This window comes from Homalodisca vitripennis, chromosome 3 (genome assembly GCF_021130785.1).
Source record: "Homalodisca vitripennis isolate AUS2020 chromosome 3, UT_GWSS_2.1, whole genome shotgun sequence".
Classification (NCBI taxonomy): Eukaryota; Metazoa; Arthropoda; class Insecta; order Hemiptera; family Cicadellidae; genus Homalodisca; species Homalodisca vitripennis.
Window position 1 is genome coordinate 13,392,158 of NC_060209.1, and position 23,950 is coordinate 13,416,107.

Below are 23,950 nucleotides of genomic sequence, written 5' to 3' on the forward strand. Positions count from 1 at the left end.
AACACTGTTTGCATGAAGTAATCCAAAAAATGCCTGGATTTGTAGGAAATCGATTCATGGTTTTTTCCCCACATTAAAAATGCACCTGTTTACTCTTCCTTGCTTGTTCGTGAATTTTTGAAGTAAAACAATATGGTAACTATGCTTTAGCAAACATTCTCCAGACATGGGCTGCATGTGATTTTTTAATTTTCAAAAATAAAAAGCACCTTAGACATTTTACAAGCACAGGTGATATTGAAAGAGCTAAAGGCTATCCCAAAGATCGAGTTTCAAAAGTGTTGAGAAGAATGGGAGAAATGCTTGCAGAAGTGCATAATATAATGGGGACTACTCGTATATTGAAGGCGACAACATTAAGGTAGACAAATAAATAAATGTTTTTTCAAAAAGTGAAAATTACTGTTACTTTTTGAATGTACCATGTAATTTGCTTTTCACATTGTAAATGGAAGAAAATGTGAAATGCTGCAATAGTGTAGAAGGAATGTCGGCAGATTGTGCTCAGAGAATCTAGGTTGTTAGTTATTTGTTTATGTATTGTAAAGCGCAGCAAACTAAGTCCAAAACCAGATTGCCAAACACAAATAATCCCTGTAGCTGTTCCAGCTCTAGATCTTACTTACAAATTTGGTGAAAATCTAACTTATTAAAAATGAGGGGTCATTGTACCTCTGAAGTATATTGGGGCACTAAACAATTGTTGAAATTCAAACTGAATATTAATAATAAAACATTTTCAAAGTTTTAACCCACGAGAATTCTCGCTACAAGAATTTATGCAAGAACTGTTTTATTTTGAAGCTGGTTGACTCTCTTAAAATCTGTTTACCGTAACATCTGTTGATTGTTTTCCATCTGAAATGACGTCGTGGTAAATGCCGTTCTCTTCTGAGAGTATCTTTATAAACAACATACCCAATAAAAGTGAAAATTAAGTAAGTGATGGTAACTTTGATAGAGAAATTTTAAAAAATGTGACAAGGGCTAACTTTCAAACTTGGGAGTGGCCAAGGCAAACTATTGATCCACATAATTTTATTTTTAGTGGTTGATCTGGTATAAGTCCAATTGTTGCTAGGTAACTAAATACTTAAAATATAAGACAATAAAATACAATATTAACATGTTATATGGTCTTTTAATTAACCCTGAACACCCACACAATGAATTCCATTGCAAAATGAAAAATTAATTCGGTACTGATGGTAAAAATATTTGAATTTGGATTAATATTCAATGGGTTAAAAGACTAACTCTGAAATATGTGTCATAGAAAGCTACAACACTCACTATAAAATGACTTATGTAACTTTGATGTTCCTAAAATAACTTTCAATACTTTGTATCTTCTTTAGTTTCAAATTAAGTTTATTTGAACACAGAAATTTTATTTCTTTATTATATTACAACTTAATATAACCAAGTAAAGGGTATATTTCTTTATGTGGTTAATCATGAAAAATTGCTATTTAAATTAAGAGAAAAGAGAATTCGTAAGGTAGCCCAAAAATGATGTAAATCATATTTACAAGACTGAGAACAATTATTAGTTTCAATTTAAAATATTTTTAAAAAAGTCCAATTGAAATGAAAAATTACTATAGCCATAGGAAAAAGTCACTAAAATGTTAAATAATAGTTCTAAAACATTGTATATTTAAAATGACCTTTATAAAGATATTACATTAAAATTATTATGTAACCTAATAAATTATAAGGTAAGAAGAAGGCAAGACTGAAAAGATTAAAGCATTATTTGTGAAAGTTTGTATTTTTACTTCAGTAACAATTCAATATTTAACATAATTTCTTCTCATGTTTCTGAGATGCTTACTTCTTCGGTTGGTTCCTGCGGCTGAGCCTCGTCAGCAGCTGGGGAAGCAGGAGTGGAAGGGGGGATAATTAACTGTGGTTGTAATCTGTCTGGTAACAAATGTCCAATTGCGTCCACAATCACACTCTGGTCTAAATAGGTCAGTCCCTGAACAGACGAACATCTTTGAAGTTACAACGTTAGGTTTAGATTAATATTTACAACTCATAAATTTTATATAAAACTTAACACGAAGCATCTTTTAAATTAAAGTCCACCCTAGACGTGGAAAAAGAGTTGTTTTAAAAATGTTCGCCCAGTGGCAAAAGACTTTTTTCGAGTCTTTTGAACAAAGGTTTTGTTTTTGTATAATAGATATTTTTTGTGATTTATCGTTCCGTAATACATGTTATTATATATCAATAAAGGCGGAAATATATGCTGAAAAATTTTAATATATAATACTTAAAGTTTATATAAATTATAACATTCAAAACAATTATAAACTTTTGACAAAAATGAATGATCACTCGCCGCCGCCAAATTTCATATATATAGTACGCTATTTATTGGCTTCATTGGTCAACTAAAACTTTCTGTCAAAATATGTACATGTATATATTTTCTTTTTTATTATAACATTGTCTATCTTTTCAGTTTGAAATAAATGTTGCATTGTTTTTACAATTTTGTGTTCGTGTCTTTATTCACCATTTCCTGGCAACAAATTTCATTTTAAAGTTTGATCACAAAAAAAATAAAAAATAAAAATAATAAATTGCTGTAAAAAATTGATGGTAGATCTGTAGAAAAACTTTCTCTTCAAAGTAGCATATACTATGCACAGATTCTACAGCATTTAGCTTGGTTTTTACTAGTTTCAACAAAATAACTTTTTTGCTATTTAGCAAATTTTTATTTATATAATGTTACTTCTTTTTTTATAATTTTCAAAATGTTTTCCTTTGGTAAGTGTAGGTAACAATTTTTTATAAATTTTATATAAAATGAATTTTTTGTAATTATGTGTTTATTATTTTTTACAAAGTGTCAAAGTTACAATTTTAGTTCAGTAAATCTAAATAGTTTTGGTTTCCCACACAAGTCCAATTCAGGTTTTAAGAAATCATATTATTTTGGCATAATATAAAAGTTCAACTCTTTCTGAAGAAATCAGTATGGAACATGACTAGGTTAGAGTAAAAAAAAATATTTTTTTTGTGAATTAAAAAAAAAGTGTCTGCAAAGTGACCAACAAGCTTGCTACAGTGGAAGTTTAGCATTGCCACTTCTAGGGTTAATTAGCTTGCTGGAGGAAAAGGAACAAAATGACAAATAGTGAACAAGATTTAAATTTAATAATTAATTTATGATTACAAAAAAAATATAGACAAAAAGAGTAATGAAACAATATAAACATATTTTGAACACAAATGTGGAGCAGGGTGTTTCACTACGTAAATTCATTTTGAATGCACATTTGTTTTTGCATTTAAATGTTGCAATAGTATTGTGAAAATGTTAATTTTTATGTGAATTCCATTGATGAGGCCAGGAGATCTGGAGGTCTCAACATTTAACATTAAAAATTAACTTTTGTGGATGATAACTAAACTTTCCTGTCTACAATACAGTACTTGTATTCATATTGTATCCTTCTGAACATCTGGACAGTGCTATAATATTTATGAAACATCCCATTACGAATTTCAACCTCTTAACCAATTTGCTCTCTTAATGGCATTGCCATGATGAACTCTGCAGTATTTACCTGCTGCTGTAACTGGAAGGTGGAGAGCCCGAGATGAGCTGCTATTTCCGAAGGTTTGTACACGGCGTGGAGGCACCGCTGCATGTACGGCACCAGCTGCTCCCCAAAACACAGGCAGAACCGTGAGAAGCCTTCCTTCTCTGGCTTGGACAATGCCTGTTGCTCCTGCACATCACGCTTTGATCAAAATCAAGATAGATAAAATTGAAATTAATAAAAATTTCTAAACTGTATACAATGGCAATCTTACTGAAAATATCTAATCAAAGAGGGCTGAGACTGTCCTAAACTGTTCAATTACTTATTTATTAATTAATTGATTGATTGAAATTGAATACAAATACAAATACAAATATTCTTTATTTTCAAATACATTAAGTATTGAAATGGCGTCAAATAAAATCATCACAAACAGTTGTTACAATTTCAAAAATAAGCTTTTCAAATGGCAATGTTCATTGTCTTCTTTCAATAAATTCGTTAAGTGAGTAAAAAGGATTGTTAATTAGCCAGTCAGTAAGAGTAGTCTTCAGTCTTCTCCCGGTGAGGCATCTCAATTCTTCAGGTAGAAGGTTGTGCAGCTTCATGCCCATGTAGGAGGGTTTCTTTTCATATAGGGAGAGATGGTGAACTGGTAGTTGGTAACGAGTACCGTGTCTAGTATTGTAGTCATGTAGGTGTCTATTCTGCGTCAGGGGTTGTCCAACAGCATACAAGATGACTTCTTTTATGTAGAGGTTTACTATTGGCATAATCTTCAGGGTTTTGAAGGCTTCTCTACAACTTTCTCTGTAGCCTAGCTCAGCTAAGGTTCTTACGGCCCTCTTTTGTAGAATCAAAACTTTCTGAAGATTACTTGCAGAAGTTCCTCCCCATATCATTAGGCCATACCTGATGTGAGTTTCAAACAAGGAATGGTAGGCAATTTTCGCAGTAGATATGTCGCTTATACATTTTGTACGTTTGATCATATAAAGGGAGGAATTTAATTTGGAGAGAAGATTGTCTACATGCTGTGACCAGGTAAATCCCTCATCAACAATGACTCCTAAATATTTAGCTTGGGTGTTTCTATCCACGTCGGGTATTGTTGGTACTTCATCACATCTTCTCCCAAATGCGACTTGACTAGTTTTGTCTGGATTTACCACCAAGTCATTTGAGTGGCAGTACTGATAAGCCATGTTCAAGGCTGTGAATGATCTGATATCTAGATTGTCTTTTTGTCCACTCAAGAGCAAGGTGGTATCATCAGCGTACATTGAAACTGTACAAAATTTGTCCAGGTGTTCGGGTATGTCATTTGTAAACAGTATAAATAATACTGGTCCCAAAACAGACCCCTGGGGCACTCCTCGATTTATAGGTAAAGGTCTTGATCTAGTTATTGCTGTGATTCCACTTGTTGCTTGTTTTATTTCTACTATTTGTTTTCGGTCTTTAAGATAGCTTTTAAACCACATCTTGGCTGTGCTCTTAATTCCTAATTTGTCTAATTTGTGTAATATGAGATCATGGCTCAAGCAGTCAAATGCTTTACTCAGGTCTAGGAAGAAACTAGTAACATGTTTTTCCTTCCTCAAGGTTGTCAATTATGTAGTCAGCAAAATCGGTCAGGGCGGTCATGGTTGATTTTCCCTTGATGAAACCATGTTGTCTCTCAGTTAATAAATTAAACTTCTCACAGTGGTCCAAAAGCCTTCTCAGGACAACTTTTTCTAAGATTTTAGAGAAAGTTGGCAATATTGATATTGGCCTGTAATTGCCAACTTCGGTTTTACTCCCCTTTTTATGTTTTGGGTAAACTTTTGCAAGTTTTAGGGCTGATGGAAATTGACCTTGACTCAATGATTTGTTAATAATACTTGTGAGGGGGATTGTTAGTGATTCCTTACAATGTTTAAGTATTTTTGTGGAGATATTGTCGGTGGCTGCAGAAGTTTTTTGTTTGAGATTTTTTATAATATTTTTTTTAATATTTTTTTTTATAATATTTTTTTGAATTGATTGTTCAGCCATAAAAACACATTAAATACGCAATTTGTAATTTTTTAAACTTTTTAAACAAAAAAATACTGCAAGTGATTGTGAGACATCTCCCACCTTCTATTTTATATAACAGATATAAAGAAACTGGATTTTTTCTGGTCATTTTCCATCATTCAATGATACAAAAAGTCACTGATGTTTTGAATCACAGAACGATGACAGAAGTCCAGAAAAACTTTCCATAATCAAAATCAAACTTCAAACAAAGAAATAACAGGATATATCTGTAAAACAATCTTTAAATTTAACTTTTTGTTGTATGGATACGCCAATTTAGGACTGTGTTACACGGTTTGATGTCAATATAATGCAACGGTGCCAGTCCACATATCGTTCTATCAAATGGCCACCTCGTGAATTATTTTGACTAAGTAATCTTAAGAATGATTTTTGTTCTAGTTCTAGTCTAGAATATTTATAGTGACTAATTGCAGTGGTGACAATATGAATAAACAAAGTAGCTGGACTTATTAATTATGAATAATTCATTAACATGACAAACAATGTAGATTAACCAATCAACAACACCGATAGGGGATTTAAAAGTGAGAGTAGTGGCTGACCTAGATTAGGTGTTACCCAACACACGCCTGAATATTGTGTAATTAATTATTATGAAACCCACGTTTATTTACGGAAAGAAATAATGATAAAACCTTTATTATAACTTCGGGCTTTGACATTCTTAACATATAAAGCAAATATTTCTGTTAAGGAGTTTACTGTATTTGGCAATAAAAGCAGTCAAAATTTAACATTTCTAGACCAGCATATTTGTTTAAATGTAGAAAAGGGCCTTCTTCCTGATAAGACACTGATGACACAATGATTTTCGTATTACATTAATTTCTAATAAAAAAATCTCCCTTTTGATAAGAATACTTTTATAGAGATCAGTCTCATAGGATTAATCAGAGGAATGTGAAAATGTTCTTATATGAAGTTGTTTACATCTGAGATTAATATATTAAACTTTCTCAACAGTAGTTAAACTGACCTGGCGGTAGAATGCAAGGATGACACGGGCGGCTGTGGTAAGTGAGTCCTGTAGCAGGGTGGCTGCGTGCGCTGCGCAGGCGAGGGGTGCACATAAACGCAGCTCGTTGAGACCCACCAGCAGATTGTTACAATACTCCGCTAGTGGGTAGAACTCCAGGAGACTCTCCGGAGGCTGTTCCTGATCGGACAACACCGGTTACAGAAGGTTTATACAGCACTCACTCCTGGAGGCAAGGTGTCGGGGAGATCGGAGTATGATGGTTGAACCACATGAGGGAGAGGTCTTTGTTGAGAATTGCCATTGCCAGAATTAGTAAAAACAATCTGACTAAGGAAACGGTTGTAATCTGGTGTGCCCATGATAAGTTCAAATTTCTTTGTTTTTAGAAGGTATTTAACCCATTGGCTTATACATATTTTTACTGTCAGCACAACTGGAGTTATCCTATTAAAAATGCTAAAAACGTAAGAGTTTTGTTATATGTTTATAAAAAAATTATTTTTCAAGTTATTTGGTTATATTTTATATCTTTTTGGATTAACATGAAATGGGCTTTAATAATAAATAGATAGTGATATATTTGGTCATAACTTAAAAATAATAATGCTGTACAAACTAAAAAAGTTTTGGAATTTTTTAAATTTTTGTACTCAAATAATATAAAATAAAATACCGGCATTGTTGCTTTTATTTTATTTGAAATGTATTTCTCTACCTAGCAATACTAGAATATGTGTATATATATATGCATAGTTTGTCAGAATAAATGTTTTTTCTAAATACTGAAAATTCCAAGAATATTGATTTTTTTCTCTTGTAGTACACTAATATTCTTATAGTAACTTATTATTCATTTAAATTTCAATTAATTATCGTATTGCAGTTTTTCTTATGTGTTACAACAATATTAGTCTAATTTAAACTAACATTTGGTTGAAAAAGGAGTTAAAAAAAATTATTTAGATGGCGCTGTACTTGTCACAGAACCGTTCCGTGATACAAGGCCAATGGGTTAATAATACTTTTGGTCCAGCATTTCACTAAGTATTTTTTAATCGAAGATCTCAGGAAAAGTTGGCTACTAGGGCTTAGTATTACTTTTGCAATCTCAAGCCAAATACAGCTATTTATATTAACAAGTTGAGAAAATAGTTGTAAAACTCATACACATTTTAACCACACAATTTTGTTTTATAGCATAGTTATTGTTAGTTGAGAAAATAGTTGTAAAACTCATACACATTTTAACCACACAATTTTGTTTTATAGCATAGTTATTGTTAGTTGAGAAAATAGTTGTAAAACTCATACACATTTTAACCACACAATTTTGTTTTATAGCATAGTTATTGTTAGTTGAGAAAATAGTTGTAAAACTCATACACATTTTAACCACACAATTTTGTTTTATAGCATAGTTATTGTTAGTTGAGAAAATAGTTGTAAAACTCATACACATTTTAACCACACAATTTTGTTTTATAGCATAGTTATTGTTAGTTGAGAAAATAGTTGTAAAACTCACACACATTTTAACCACACAATTTTGTTTTATAGCATAGTTATTGTTAGTTGAGAAAATAGTTGTAAAACTCATACACATTTTAACCACACAATTTTGTTTTATAGCATAGTTATTGTTAGTTGAGAAAATAGTTGTAAAACTCATACACATTTTAACCACACAATTTTGTTTTATAGCATAGTTATTGTTAGTTGAGAAAATAGTTGTAAAACTCACACACATTTTAACCACACAATTTTGTTTTATAGCATAGTTATTGTTAGTTGAGAAAATAGTTGTAAAACTCACACACATTTTAACCACACAATTTTGTTTTATAGCATAGTTATTGTTAGTTGAGAAAATAGTTGTAAAACTCATACACATTTTAACCACACAATTTTGTTTTATAGCATAGTTATTGTTAGTTGAGAAAATAGTTTGTAAAACTCATACACATTTTAACCACACAATTTTGTTTTATAGCATAGTTATTGTTAGTTGAGAAAATAGTTGTAAAACTCATACACATTTTAACCACACAATTTTGTTTTATAGCATAGTTATTGTTAGTTGAGAAAATAGTTGTAAAACTCACACACATTTTAACCACACAATTTTGTTTTATAGCATAGTTATTGTTAGTTGAGAAAATAGTTGTAAAACTCATACACATTTTAACCACACAATTTTGTTTTATAGCATAGTTATTGTTAGTTGAGAAAATAGTTGTAAAACTCACACACATTTTAACCACACAATTTTGTTTTATAGCATAGTTATTGTTAGTTGAGAAAATAGTTGTAAAACTCATACACATTTTAACCACACAATTTTGTTTTATAGCATAGTTATTGTTAGTTGAGAAAATAGTTGTAAAACTCATACACATTTTAACCACACAATTTTGTTTTATAGCATAGTTATTGTTAGTTGAGAAAATAGTTGTAAAACTCACACACATTTTAACCACACAATTTTGTTTTATAGCATAGTTATTGTTAGTTGAGAAAATAGTTGTAAAACTCACACACATTTTAACCACACAATTTTGTTTTATAGCATAGTTATTGTTAGTTGAGAAAATAGTTGTAAAACTCATACACATTTTAACCACACAATTTTGTTTTATAGCATAGTTATTGTTAGTTGAGAAAATAGTTGTAAAACTCACACACATTTTAACCACACAATTTTGTTTTATAGCATAGTTATTGTTAGTTGAGAAAATAGTTGTAAAACTCATACACATTTTAACCACACAATTTTGTTTTATAGCATAGTTATTGTTAGTTGAGAAAATAGTTGTAAAACTCACACACATTTTAACCACACAATTTTGTTTTATAGCATAGTTATTGTTAGTTGAGAAAATAGTTGTAAAACTCATACACATTTTAACCACACAATTTTGTTTTATAGCATAGTTATTGTTATTATGTTTTCTATATTATAGTTAATACATTTTGAAACAATAATCAAAATGAATAAAAACTTTTAAAAAAACACATGTGCAACATACATTTTTCAACACTTCTTATCCTATTATACAAAATTAGGTCGTGTCTGGATTGTATTAAGAAAATATCAGTAAAATAAAAGCATACATTAAGTTTCTATAAATTGCTGACTCATCAGTGAATGTAATAACAAGGAACTATGGTGTATGTTAAACAAAACAAAAAACTCATAAATGGCCAGCACTGTTTCAATGTCCATCGTTCACTCATTTTTATCTTTCAAATGGAAACTGAATAAAATAGGTACAATAATAAAGGACTGGAGTTTTTTACAATTGGGCATGATTAATTCTATATTCTCGAAATCAAAAACATCACCACTATCTGGTCTGTATATTTACTAACATTTATTACTATGCACAATAAAGAGGTCAAATGAATACACTATTTTTATAAATGATTAAAAAAATGATTTTATAAGTACAACTGTGTTATTTTCTTCTTAGAAAATACACATAACTTAATTGGATTTCTTCAACTGATAAAAATTAAAGTTTTGATAAATCATCATTTACCTGTTTCATCCCACTTTTCTGAGTCGGTGTCCCAGTCTTCACCTGGGGTTGGCTTTTGGGCAAAGTAAACTTGTCCATGTCTGCCTCAAACTTCTTGGAAGCCTTGCGCACAGAGGTTTCCAGGTTGCGTTTGACTGCACGCACAAATACAGGGGCCACAATGGTGCGCGAAAGTCCGCTCCTACGCGACTTAACGACAGGCCAAAGTACATACACTGGCCCAGAAGAGACGCTAGAGACGATCCTACGCCACGCAACAAATCTTGCTCCAACGTGGTCAGGAACTGTGAGATCTGTACATTTTCACTACAGTTAGTGTAATTAACGTATTTTATACATACGTATTCTACAGTACGGAAATATGTTAGGACCTGAGAGATTTACAATGACAAGATCCAAAAATGACATTATACAATTCATTGTAGCGTTAGAAAAACTTTTAATGTATGAAAATCGATACTTCTATTATTGTTAAAAAACAAACAGATATTAGTATTGATTATGCACACTTTACTTTGTAACACAATTTAGCCTGTATCAATATGTGTTACATCAACAATTCAATAACAATGACTTAATAATAATAAAAATGTGTAAAAAAATACAGAAAATTACAATTAATTGATGAACTGAAGCACAATAGGAGGCAGCTGATCAATAGGTCTACTATCATTAAAATAAAGATGTTTTAACAAAAACAAAATAAATACTGTGGTTAAACATAAACTTTAATCTAAAACACCAGGCCAAGAACATAGGCTATAAGTAATAATGTTCAAATTATACTGTTATAACAAGACACACCGTCAGTATTGAGTGACTATGCTGATACTGTTTACTATTTACTCTGTTATAACAAGACACACCTTCTGGTTGAGCCAGGACTGGAAGATGGAAGACTCTGCGAGAGCCAGCTGTCGGGAGGTGATGATGTGCTCCTCATCAGTGAACACAGCTCTGTACTGAGTGACTATGCTGATACTGTCTACTATTTATTCTGTTATAACAAGACACACCTTCTGGTTGAGCCAGGACTGGAAGATGGAGGACTCTGCGAGAGCCAGCTGTCGGGAGGTGATGATGTGCTCCTCATCAGTGAACACGGCTCTGTATTGAGTGACTATGCTGATACTGTCTACTATCTATTCTGTTATAACAAGACACACCTTCTGGTTGAGCCAGGACTGGAAGATGGAGGACTCTGCGAGAGCCAGCTGTCGGGAGGTGATGATGTGCTCCTCATCAGTGAACACAGCTCTGTACTGAGTGACTATGCTGATACTGTCTACTATCTATTCTGTTATAACAAGACACACCTTCTGGTTGAGCCAGGACTGGAAGATGGAGGACTCTGCGAGAGCCAGCTGTCGGGAGGTGATGATGTGCTCCTCATCAGTGAACACGGCTCTGTATTGAGTGACTATGCTGATACTGTCTACTATCTATTCTGTTATAACAAGACACACCTTCTGGTTGAGCCAGGACTGGAAGATGGAGGACTCTGCGAGAGCCAGCTGTCGGGAGGTGATGATGTGCTCCTCATCAGTGAACACAGCTCTGTATTGAGTGACTATGCTGATACTGTCTACTATCTATTCTGTTATAACAAGACACACCTTCTGGTTGAGCCAGGACTGGAAGATGGAGGACTCTGCGAGAGCCAGCTGTCGGGAGGTGATGATGTGCTCCTCATCAGTGAACACAGCTCTGTACTGAGTGACTATGCTGATACTGTCTACTATTTACTCTGTTATAACAAGACACACCTTCTGGTTGAGCCAGGACTGGAAGATGGAGGACTCTGCGAGAGCCAGCTGTCGGGAGGTGATGATGTGCTCCTCATCAGTGAACACGGCTCTGTATTGAGTGACTATGCTGATACTGTCTACTATTTACTCTGTTATAACAAGACACACCTTCTGGTTGAGCCAGGACTGGAAGATGGAGGACTCTGCGAGAGCCAGCTGTCGGGAGGTGATGATGTGCTCCTCATCAGTGAACACGGCTCTGTACTGAGTGACTATGCTGATACTGTCTACTATTTACTCTGTTATAACAAGACACACCTTCTGGTTGAGCCAGGACTGGAAGATGGAGGACTCTGCGAGAGCCAGCTGTCGGGAGGTGATGATGTGCTCCTCATCAGTGAATACGGCTCTGTATTGAGTGACTATGTTGAACAGGTGGATACGGGACAGCTCTATTGTTTTGGTCAGGTGGTGAGTCGCTGAAATATTTGGTTGTCGGCAATATAAATATTTATTAATTACTTTGACATCTTTACCACACATTCAAGTGAATGAATGAAATGTCTGTTCATTATTTTTTTTCGTTTCTGAAATATTCTGTATAGGTTCTGAGTGTTTGTTTTTTTAGATATATTACTGGAATAATATCAATTTGAAATGTGACGTTCCATTAACATTTTGAAATAAAACATAAAATAGTAGAATGACTCTGATTATCATTTAATTAAATCCTTTTAAAATTTGAAATGTAATATGAGACCTTTCAAAATTTTGTTGATATAAGTAAGTCTTCAGAAGTTATACAAAGAACTTTTAACTACAAAAACTATCATTACAATAAAATATTCTTCAGTTTATATTTTTTATTCACCATCAATATTGGTATTAATTATCTACAAGAAAAATTAATCAATAGTAAACTAGTACCACAAACTTAGAGTGGCGGTTATTACTACATTTCTATTTAAATTTTAACTTCCTCAAGTTGCAGTAATTTTACTTTCAAGTCACAGGTTGTTTTGGGCTGAAGTGTAACAGTTTTAATCATAAAACATAGAAATTCATGGCAGTTATGGTGTTATTTTGTAGCACAGAAAATAATAATGTGTAATATACACTATATGTAAAATATTTATTTAATGTATTGTGAGTTAAAAAAAATGATTTTATACAAAATGGGTGAGAAATGTTTTTATCTCAGAATTAAAAAAGACTACGATACCAAAAGTTGCTAATATGTACGAATTCTTAAAAATATGTATTTTTGAATATGTATATATGTTTATAGCAATATATGAGAGTAACCTGAGCCGATCTGAACATTCAAGGTCACACACAACATGTAGCTCATATATGTTTATGCATTATACAAGATATGTTAAAAAAATTATGAGAATTTTCATTTTTTTATAAAAGTATTTATTTATTCTTCTACATTAATGTTGTCAACTTCAAAATGGTCGATATTAGATATTTTGCACTTGCGCCAGCGCTTGTTCTAATCCTCGAAACACTTGTCAAACTCAATCTTTGAGATAGCCTTTAGTTCTTTCAGTGATGCACCTTTAATGTTATCTATGTTTGTAAAATTACGGCCCTATAAGGTTCTATTTACGAAGCCATGTTTGAAGAATATGGAGGCTGGAGCATTGTTAAAGTAGCCCTCCTGTTTTTGGCCAAAAAATGCACGAAGTGTGAGGAGGTGCAGTGTCATAGTGCAAAAGCCCTAAACTGGTTTGCCACAAATCGGGGGTTTATTTGGATTGCTTTATGCAAACAGTGTTGAACTTACAGGAGTAGTCCTTATAGACCATTTGACCTTGTTAACTTATTTACATTCAAACACATAAACCAATATTTAAAACTTTTTTTTATTTTGTTTTTTTTTGAGAGGCCTTTCATGTAAATAAGTTAAGTTTGAAATTTGTTTTGTCAAAGTTATAATTTAATTAAAATGAATAACCTTCAACTGTTTTAAGTAATAAATTATTTTTTCTATTAATAAATAGTACTATAAACATACACACTGGATACAAAAACTCAGTAAGAGAACAAACCATCGTCACTGGGAATTTTGGCCAGCTCAGACTGAAGCCAAGAGTCTCGCACTTGAAGGAATTTGAGACGCAACTCGGCCTCAGTGAAGATCTGCATGCGACGTAAGTAGCCTACTACTTGCAGACAGCGAGGTAGCTGTAAGTCTGTGCGCAGAGCAGCAATCAGCTGATGTAGCAGAGCCCACCACGCAGAGTCCACCTCACTAACAATAGTCTGTCAAATGAAACAATAAATTTGAGCAAATAGTAAAAGATATTTTGATTGAATCAAGCGGTTTTCATAGTCATAGCCATCTTTATGGCACAATACATTGATATTTGAATAGATGCATTGGCAACAAAGAATGTAAAAAACCTCAAAATAATCTTTTACTAAACAAAATAAATAAATAAAAAAAACTGTATACATGCAGCAAATGTATAGTATATTATTTATTGATCCTAAAGAAAAATCTATTTATTCTTATAAAATATATCATTTGAAATTGTGATCCAAAAAACACCAAGGTCTCCTCTTGAACTGTTTACAAGATTATACATTATATTCACTGGAAAATGGCTGTAAATATTAATACAACAATACAGTACATATATAAAGGAGATTTTCGAAGAAGAACTGTTAGTGTTGTGAAGTGGATATTGCAGTAGGGAAAAGTGAAGTAGAATCCTAGTAAAATGGAATAGTCATGGTTTGTAAAATCCTCCAAGTTACATTTGACAAAAATCATACATTAAAAGTTATACACTGATAGGAATGGTAACATTTGAAGATTTGTAAACTTCGACACCTAAACTTCTTTGTGTCTAATGGGATTCATAAAGATACTTAATCACAAATGATTAATGGTAACGATGATGAGTATAAATTGAATTGATTTGAATTGTTGAGAAAAATTTGCCTGTTGGGTTGCTTGAATGTTATTCAATTATCTGGCTATAGTTGTTATTAATTCTGTTATGTTATTTTATTATTGTTAACTGTAGATTTGTTGCTTTATTTATTTTTTAAAACATTATAGTTTTATTTTTGTTAAATATTGTTATGGGTTATTTCTATTTGTTCTTAGTTTAATTACCTTGTTATCTACTGTCTATAGTTATTCTCTTTGCTATTTCTGTGTATAGTCATTCTCCCTATTACGTACTGTTACATAGCTTTCCTTTGTTACGTTGTTACAAATAGTTTATTTCATGTTACTTTGTTAGGTATTTAATTTATGTTCAGGTTTTTTTTTGTTATTTATTTGTATTTTCTGCGTGAGGAAGACGTTTGAAATTATTATAAATTTGATCATGTATGCTTAGTGTGAGAGTTATTATTCTATTTGTGTTGCAACTGACTTGCTTTATTATGGTGTGTTTCACTTGGTAATATTATTATTTATATTTATAGTTTAGTAAGTGTATTATTGCAGTCTTTCTGGTCAGTTGTTTCTATGTCTTATATTGTAAGCTATGCCATCTTACTGTGTGAAATATTGTGTCAAATATTTTGTAAGAATTATAATGGTTTACCGTTGGAAATAAATAAATAAATATATCTAATTTCTTTTTTATTATATTCAGAATAACAGAACTACTACCATTGTTATAGTTGTTATTGTAGATGTTTTGCTTCTTTTGAAAATAAAAGCTCCAAGCAATTTGTTCTTTATCTTAGTTCATCAATTGGACATTTATTTTCTCCCCATGTCAAAGTTATATTTTAATCTTCATATAGGATTATTTAGATCATTACATAACCTTTCTCTTGCTTTTTTCAATTTTGTTGTTCTTTATCTAGCTTGCCAATTAATTACATTAATTTTCATCCCATATATTATATTTGACCTCTGAAATTCAAATCTCCAGACAAGATGAACAACTAGATTACAATGATTTACTGGATTTTCATCTCTTTTTAATGTTTTTCTGGCCAGTTTCATTTAATCTTTATATCTTTACTGGTATGTCTGTGGAAATTTTCCTTATTATCAAAAGGCAAATATAAAATCTCAAATCGTTTACAATTCAGTGAAGCCTTTTTATTTTCCATGTCTTAAAACTACCTAATCTAGCCTATTACAAATTTATGTCAACATGAGACTACAATAATTTGTTATGCTCTAAAACAAAACTTTTTCAATGGACTCACAGCCACAATTGGTATGTCTCCATGTTTCCCTGCGAGCCGTCTGACATACGCTGCTAGTTGGAGGGCCTCTTCGTAATGCCCCTCACGTATACACGTCTCCATCAGTTGAGGTATCTCCAGCACTTGCAGCAGCTGAGTGTTACGGGTCAGCGTGAGCGTGTTGAGTCGTCTTGCAATCTTGATCTCTGAAGATGCTCTTGCAAACTCCTCGCATCTTGCAGTGAGCTCAGGTACTCTTCCTACAAGTGCATCCAGGCTTCCCTCCGCCCTGTTGAACTGGGAATTACAATGTTATAAGTTTGACTTGCCTTCAGCTCGTTGGGGGCTACACCCCTAGAGAGAGTCATTGGCGAATTCGGGAATATGAGGAATTAGGTATAGTTTGAATTCAGAGATGAGGTTTCCAAATTTTATGTCCACAGCTGTATCCGTTCTTGAGAATCGTGCGGGTCATAATGTTTCGCTGATGCTCAGCCTCATGATGTGCTACAAAAATTTTTTGGCTGCAATGGAGTCCAAAAAACAAAATTGTCATGTAAAACTTAAAAGAGTTCTTCATTTAATTTTAGACGTCTCGCATAAATTACATTTAAACGAGTTCTGTGGCCAAACCGATGCAGATAGAGCAAAAAGTTACGGGACTTTTGCAAAGTTTACTTCATTCCTGAATAATGATTTTTCATCACATCCGAGCTAGCTCTAATGGTTCGCCCGCTATCAGGTTTGAAAGAAAAGCCGGCAAGGGTGAAAAGTGCAAAAGTTTGTGATTCCAGCACTTCTAGAAGTGAGTTAGAATTTTGTCAGTGAGTTACATTTGCAGCTGTATATATATATATATATATATATATATATATATATATATATATATATTAAATCTTTGAAAAACTTTTTTTATATATATAGCAATTTAAATTGAAGAATTTAAACAAAAAAATCAAGTTTAAAAGGCTCTAATATGAATTGTTAATAAACACAATTAAAAAAACCCACGTAAAATTTTAAACCCTTCATTAATAATACAATATGTTAACAGCATAGTATATTTAAGGGGGGTTAAGTTCTTTTTTAAGTACCTTGCTCAAAATACAGAAAAATCACAAGAAAAACTTTGTCTAATGCTATCTGATGGCTAATCATTCTAATACCACCATTGGATGGATCCTGTGCTTCCACCATTAGTAGATCCTGTCCACTGTTGTAATTACTAACCTTATGAAACTCTGATTTGTTTTGTTCTCTTAGGACAAGAAGCTTATAAATTGCACTTAGTCCTATAAGGACCTTAGTGCTGCTTCTGGAGTGAAAGGATATTCAGGATGGGTAATGTTATGGTCTACCTCCTATTGAGATCCATGAGGAATTAGGGCACTAATCTCAAAGTTATGTCCCCTCAGAAGAAGGGGAGGCCATCTCTGAACTAGCCTCTCCAGTCAAAGCAGGCAGGGGGTGGCATACCCTTGTCTAGGCTAGCAAGAACCTCTGAGGTTAGGGAACAAACCCCACTAACTCCAACAGTCATCTCCTGCAATAGACTAGACCTATCAATTTGCCCTTGCACATCAGAATCTTAACATTTTGCAGTTGGTAATGTGCCACTCTTGGACATCCATAAGGTTGCCCAGATTTAAGTGACACATCGGTTTTTGCTGTGCCCAGTGGGCACACCACTGGTGGGTTCAACTGGAAGGTATAAACCAGCCAGAAGTGATCCCTGATGGGCGATCTCTTATATTTAGTTCATATCAGATTTCCAACCTTGAGGTTAACTACAGTATAGAGCCAGTTCTTATTACTACCATTACCTGCTGCCTTAACTGAGTAGTTAATGTAACAGAATTATAACTGAAAATGTCTCAGTTCTATTATTCTATTATTAGTATCGCTCGTAGATGAGTATAGTTTGTGAAACTATACAAGATCAATTTTTCAAATATGTTGTTAGTTTTAAAATATGATTCCTAAGATGTTTGCTCTTACCTGTTGGAATATTTCTCTGGAACATTCAGCAGTGCGGATGAAAGTTTTGTAGTTTGAAAATGATAGTTCTTGAGTTTGAGAAAGAACAGCTGCTTTTTCCTCTGACAATCTCTCCGGTTCCTTGGCTGAAATATAATTGTATTACACGTTTCAATGTTGAACTCTATATGCAGTAAAATACTTGCTTCATTTTTATGTTATTAGTTTCTGAAATACAGCTGGGGAAAATTTGATAAATGGAATGAAAGATGTCTATAGTGAAGTATAAAGACAAACAAATGATTAATTATGTGCGTTAGATGACTTTTAATTTTCTGAGTATATAAATAGATGGGCAAGATTTTGGTATAAATAAACACTTCCTGGATTCAATTTTCCTCAAAGGTGTTTACAGGTAGATCACAAAGACAATAGAGTGATCTGAAGGAAAGAAAATTCAATAAGATCAAAATCTTCTTGAGTCAGGCATTTTTAGGGTATAATTTCAAATTAGATATGAAATAAAGTAATTCTCAATTTTTAATGAAATACATACAAACTTCCTCCTCAATGTAGTTGCAATTCTATTGTATACTACATCTGTAAACACATCAGGAATAAGGGGACATAGTAAGGTGATGGCCATATTTTGGATGGAACAATAATGAAAGAGCTATTAAATGGAAGAAAAAGAGTCATTAAACTTGTTCTGTATTTCACGACGATTCTAGTAAAGAAAAAGAAATCATTTACACAAACTCGTAGCCTCCTGAGATGATTTAAAAAAACCAATTTTCTTGTTGTTAGAGTATATTGCTGAAGGAACACACCTAACAACGTATTCTGTAGCCAGAGATGTGCCATAGTTTAACACACTAATTGTGGTAGACGTACCTTACTACTACTCCGGCTGTCCTAAATTCGGTACATAACGTGTCACAGTGAAGGTGTTAAATGTGTAGTCTAGTATGTAAGAAAAACATCTGATGAAGAGATGAAAAAGTATGAAGCATATAATGCAGCCACACTTAGATGCCAAGTAGAAAAGCTTGGTGAGACTTGTCTAGCTAATGCAGATATACGTGGCTGAGTCAAAGACGTCCACTATACTTAGCTGTGTCACAAAAGCTTGTTGAGTTTTGTCTAGGTTTCTTTCTACTCTTGCATCAGCTGCAGGTGAAAGGAAATACTTTTGCAAGAACGGGTCCTAACTTCAATTCTGTCAAACTGGAATTACTGAGGGTCATAAAGTGAAAAGTTGTATTAAATTATAGAACTTCTGAAAACATTCTTTAACTTTGATTGAATGGAATGAGGCAGTTAAAGCCTAAAGCTAGGATGTGCCATTGGCTGGTATCATGTGAGAGATACTTTGTAGGGGCTGTTGTGTACACAACACACTCAACAGATTTAAATTATTACTGTCGATCTCTGGAGCTTATTAAATGATTTGTTTTAAATTTTACACACTTGCCACTGGGTATGTTGATTTGACATGGACTGATACACCAACAATGGGATCCATTCTCAGTCCTGTGCTTTTTCTGCTTTATGCCAACGACATAGGATCATCACTTCTGGACGGAGGACTAGTGCAGTATGCTGATGATACGACTCTCTGTTTTAGTGCAATATCAAGTGAAGTGTTGGAACAACAGGCCTTTGTTGACATCAATAACTGTGTACAATACTTCCAAAGCCTCAATCTCACAACAAACACATCAAAATCCAACGTTTTAAATTTTGCTTTGCGCGATGTAGGCAACCATTGTGGATCTGCCATCTTGTTAGCTGATTCCACACTGGAAGAAGTCCTCTCTTCAAAATTCCTACGAATACACCTTAATCGAGGGTTGACTTGGAATGAACACATCAATCATGTTTGCACAAAAATGTCCTCAGGCATTTATGTCTTGAGATCCTTAGCAAAATACTGGCCGTCAGGTACTGATAACAGCGTATTATGGCTTAATTTACCCCCATTTGTCTTACGGAGTGGTCCTGTGGGGAGCGTGCGCAAGCTCTCAGTTTCAGAGAGCATTCAAACTCCAAAAAAAACGCTATTCGAATAATTGCAAAAATAAAATTCAGAGACTCGTGCAGGCAAGCTTTTAAGGAATTGCAGCTGTTAACTCTCCCGTGTCTGTACATTTTGGAAAACACTTTGTTTTGTATGTATAAGTGTGTCTTAACCAGAGGCCGGGACATACATACGCATGAGACACGAGGTAGAGAATTACTACGAACTGCAAGCCACAGAACAGTGGTTTTTTAACACCTGCCCTCACAGGTTTAATTTTATTAACAGACTGCCAAATTCAATAAAACATTCCTTAACGCCCAAGGCGTTCAAAATGCTCCTTAAACACCTTTTGGTGTCACAAGCATTTTATACTGCAGGAGAGTTTTTAGCATAAATTTAACTGCCCAATTACACGACTGATTCTGCTGTTTAAAGTGGGATATATTGGCGAAGGATGAAAGGTGCATAAGTGTAAAATTGTATGTGTGAATGAGAATTTTGTGGTATGGATGTAAGAAATTTTAGATTAAAATTTGTGACGTTTGCTATACAATGTAATATTGTTGCTGCAATAAAACCGATTTGATTTGACATTGCTTTGTTGCCTTTGCTTCTGCATGGTAGAATGCAGCCAGTATTTGACAAGACTTTTCAACAGAGATTTAGGAATAATGAGGCATTTATTATTTAATAGTATACCTAGTGTACATCTATCATGTGCACAGAGTTCTATAGATCTTTTAATATGAGAAAACAATTAGTAGATGGCAAAATAAGAGGTGTTTAAATCCAATATTTTGTGAGTTGTTTTTTTTTTCAAAAAGTAAATAAATAATGGACTTACACATTTGTTCCACGGTATAACCTCCAAGTTTTGATAGATAAGCATAGAAGTCTGGATTCACTGTCCATGATTCTGAAAGAAAAGTTTTTTGTTTTCATGAGATATTTCAATAAATATATTATGAGAAATGTTTTAAGTATTAACTATTTTTAAACCCTAACTTACAGAATTACCAAAGTATTTTCAATAAATGATTCCCTACAAACATAGTCCTACTTAAGTATGTCAACTCAGGAAATAAGCACAAACCTATGACCTACTTACAAATTCAGAAATTAGAGGAGAATACAAAGGTCGTTCACTAAGTCCTTAGAAAATGAGAGAAAACTATTTATTTATTTCTTTACATAATCTCCTTTCAGCTTTATAATACAATTTTCCAAATTTGTTAAATCGTCCAAAGATTACGATTTTGGAAGTTCTTTAAAATAAGTATTTGTTTGCTCAATAACCTCGTTTGAAGTGAAGCGTCATCCGCCAAGCCATTTTTTCAAATTTGGAAACAGAAAAAAGTTACAGGGGCCAAATTTGACAAGTACTGTGCATGTTGCAACGTTTCAAACTTCAATGGACGTTTCATTGTATCCAACTTAGATTTGATTTCTTTCGGCGTTAAGCCTTTCACATAAAAAATGAGTTTTATCACAGTTCAAAACTCATTTTTCTCTATTATTATAAACAAACAAAAGTTCTTTACTTCAACCGTCAATAGCAACGAAACTACCCGATAGATCGAGCTGAAATTTTGACTGCTGCCTAGTTGATTGGCTTACAAACGAAATGTTTTCAAACCTTTGAGCTCCATCTGTAGGATTTTTGTAAGAACTTATTAAACAACCCTCGTAATAAACTAATGACAATTAGGTTTCAATTCTAATTAAAACAAAAATCAAACTGATTCATTCCAATAAATTCTGAATTGTAAGCCTTCTAAAAAGACTTATATTTATCCACAAACTTTTATTTCCATTACTTTTGTACAAATTCAAATGCACTGTTCTAAGTAATAATTGTGTACATAAAATGTAAAATAAACCATTAATTGAATTTTAAAATTATAACTTTAAACTGAAAACTAAAACCGTACAATTTAGATCAATTAATTATGGCAACCAGATGATTTACCGATCTACCGATGAAAACTAAAGTCATACTGGTCAATTCGAGGTAGCCTAAATGCCAGAATCAGAGTTCAGAACCGTATATGATTCTGTTATATATAATCCAGAAGCCAAGAGCAATTTGCATTATAGTTGCACACAGTCTCATTTATACACTCGTTATTCAATTGCCATTATCGAATAGTTTGATTGTTTTTATCCGAAGGATAATTCAATATTACAATTTATTTAACTTATCATGTGATTTAAACTTATTAGTTATAGCAATTTTAATGTAAACAATAAACAACAAGAAGTAACTAATATTTTGAGACTTTTAAAATTGCGATGAATATGAGGAAAATATATAAGATATTTCTCACAAGTATAAGATATTTCAATATTTGTTTAAGTAGCTTCAACATGTGGGTTTGGATCCTAGTAACACATGGGGAGAATTCTTTCCTCCATTTCACAAAAGCTTATTGATAAATATAAATAAATAACGATATAAATATATACTACTTATATTAATGTTAAGTTATAAATATTGTAAGGTTTCTTTGATATCTAAGTCTAGGCCACAGTTGGTTTTGTAATGTTATTGTAAAATTTAAAATTGTGATGTATGAGATTCTTCTTGTCATGGTAATTTATTGTGTACAATTTTTACATACATCGAAGTTAGATGGTATATAAAATTGTTCGATAATAGCCTAGCAATCGAATAACGAGTGTAGGCCGCTTATCAAAGTCTCCCAGTTTTATATCTAGAAAACTAATAATGGTACAATGGTATTATCTGGAGGCCATTATCTTTTTAACAGTTTTTCGGTATTAAAATGTTGCTGCAGTGGTAGCGTTAATACACAAGTACCGAATTTTCTACGGTTATGTGTATTTGAATGTTAATAAGTTTTTAATTTATGTTATCAAAGGCTAAAGAAAATAACTAAAGTACTGTTAGTGTGAAACAAAAGTAGGCTACGTAATGCCGATTAGATTAAATGAAAAACCACATTATTAACAACCTATCAACAAATTTAAATTAGTTTACATTTTCCTAATAATCAACAGAAGTATTTTGAACCAACTGACCTGGTATTCCTTCAGGAAATATTAATTTTATCACGTTACTTATTTCTGTATCCATTAAACTAATTTTATTTGTTTATAAAGAGTAAACTTAAGCCTAAATACTGGCAAGATTGATACTTTTGTACCCTATTAAACTTGACATAACCTAACTTCAGTATTTTATTCCGACAACACAAATGACAAAAGTGACAACACAACACTCAAACACTGAAGACTGACGTGACATAACCAGTCTGCTATGTATAACCAATTGGTTCTCTGTTCATTGCCACAGCCATTTAAATTTCGGGGATTTACTTCAGAATTGTGAGCATTTTTTTACAATGTTTCAGGATATCATAATGGATTTCAAAAATTACTGCACTATTTATTTCTCTATTGATCGTTAATAATAATAAGGAAAATAACCTTTTGTTTATTTTGAAAAAGGAGTGAAACAAACATCAATACGTTTCTGGTGCTAACTGCTGAATATCTACTATTGGTTTACGTAGTTTATACATTGACTACTAGGTAGCTCTAGTTGGATATTCTACTGTTGGATATAGCTACTGTTTGGATATTCTTCTGCAAGAGAGCGTTGACATGGTCTCTCGAGATGCTGTGGCAGAATAGCAGTTATATTCCGTTGGATTTCATATTCGGACGACAAGGGGCGAATTAAAAGGCAGTTTTCCACATTTCATTATTGGGGAAAATGTTTAATTTTATCTCTTGTTAAAAAAAATATTTTATATTATAGTTTAGGGGCGTTCTGAAGATCTGAACAAATCCTTGTGCAATTGGTTAATCTGAACAATAGTACTAATTTTTTT

At 32.7% G+C, this 23,950-nt stretch overlaps 1 protein-coding gene across 1 annotated transcript; it reads right to left on the reverse strand.

Annotated features, from left to right (window-relative positions):
- Positions 1-1,762: 1,762 nt before the first annotated feature.
- LOC124356594 (conserved oligomeric Golgi complex subunit 8-like) lies at positions 1,763-23,364 on the reverse strand. The gene is given in 11 exon segments (XM_046807687.1): positions 1,763-1,984; positions 3,588-3,752; positions 6,634-6,813; positions 10,176-10,331; positions 10,334-10,468; positions 12,242-12,402; positions 13,981-14,194; positions 16,115-16,390; positions 18,092-18,216; positions 20,938-21,009; positions 23,136-23,364. Coding segments are annotated over 11 exon segments (1,707 nt in total). The 5' UTR covers positions 23,191-23,364; the 3' UTR covers positions 1,763-1,816.
- Between the last annotated feature and the right edge of the window lie 586 nt (positions 23,365-23,950).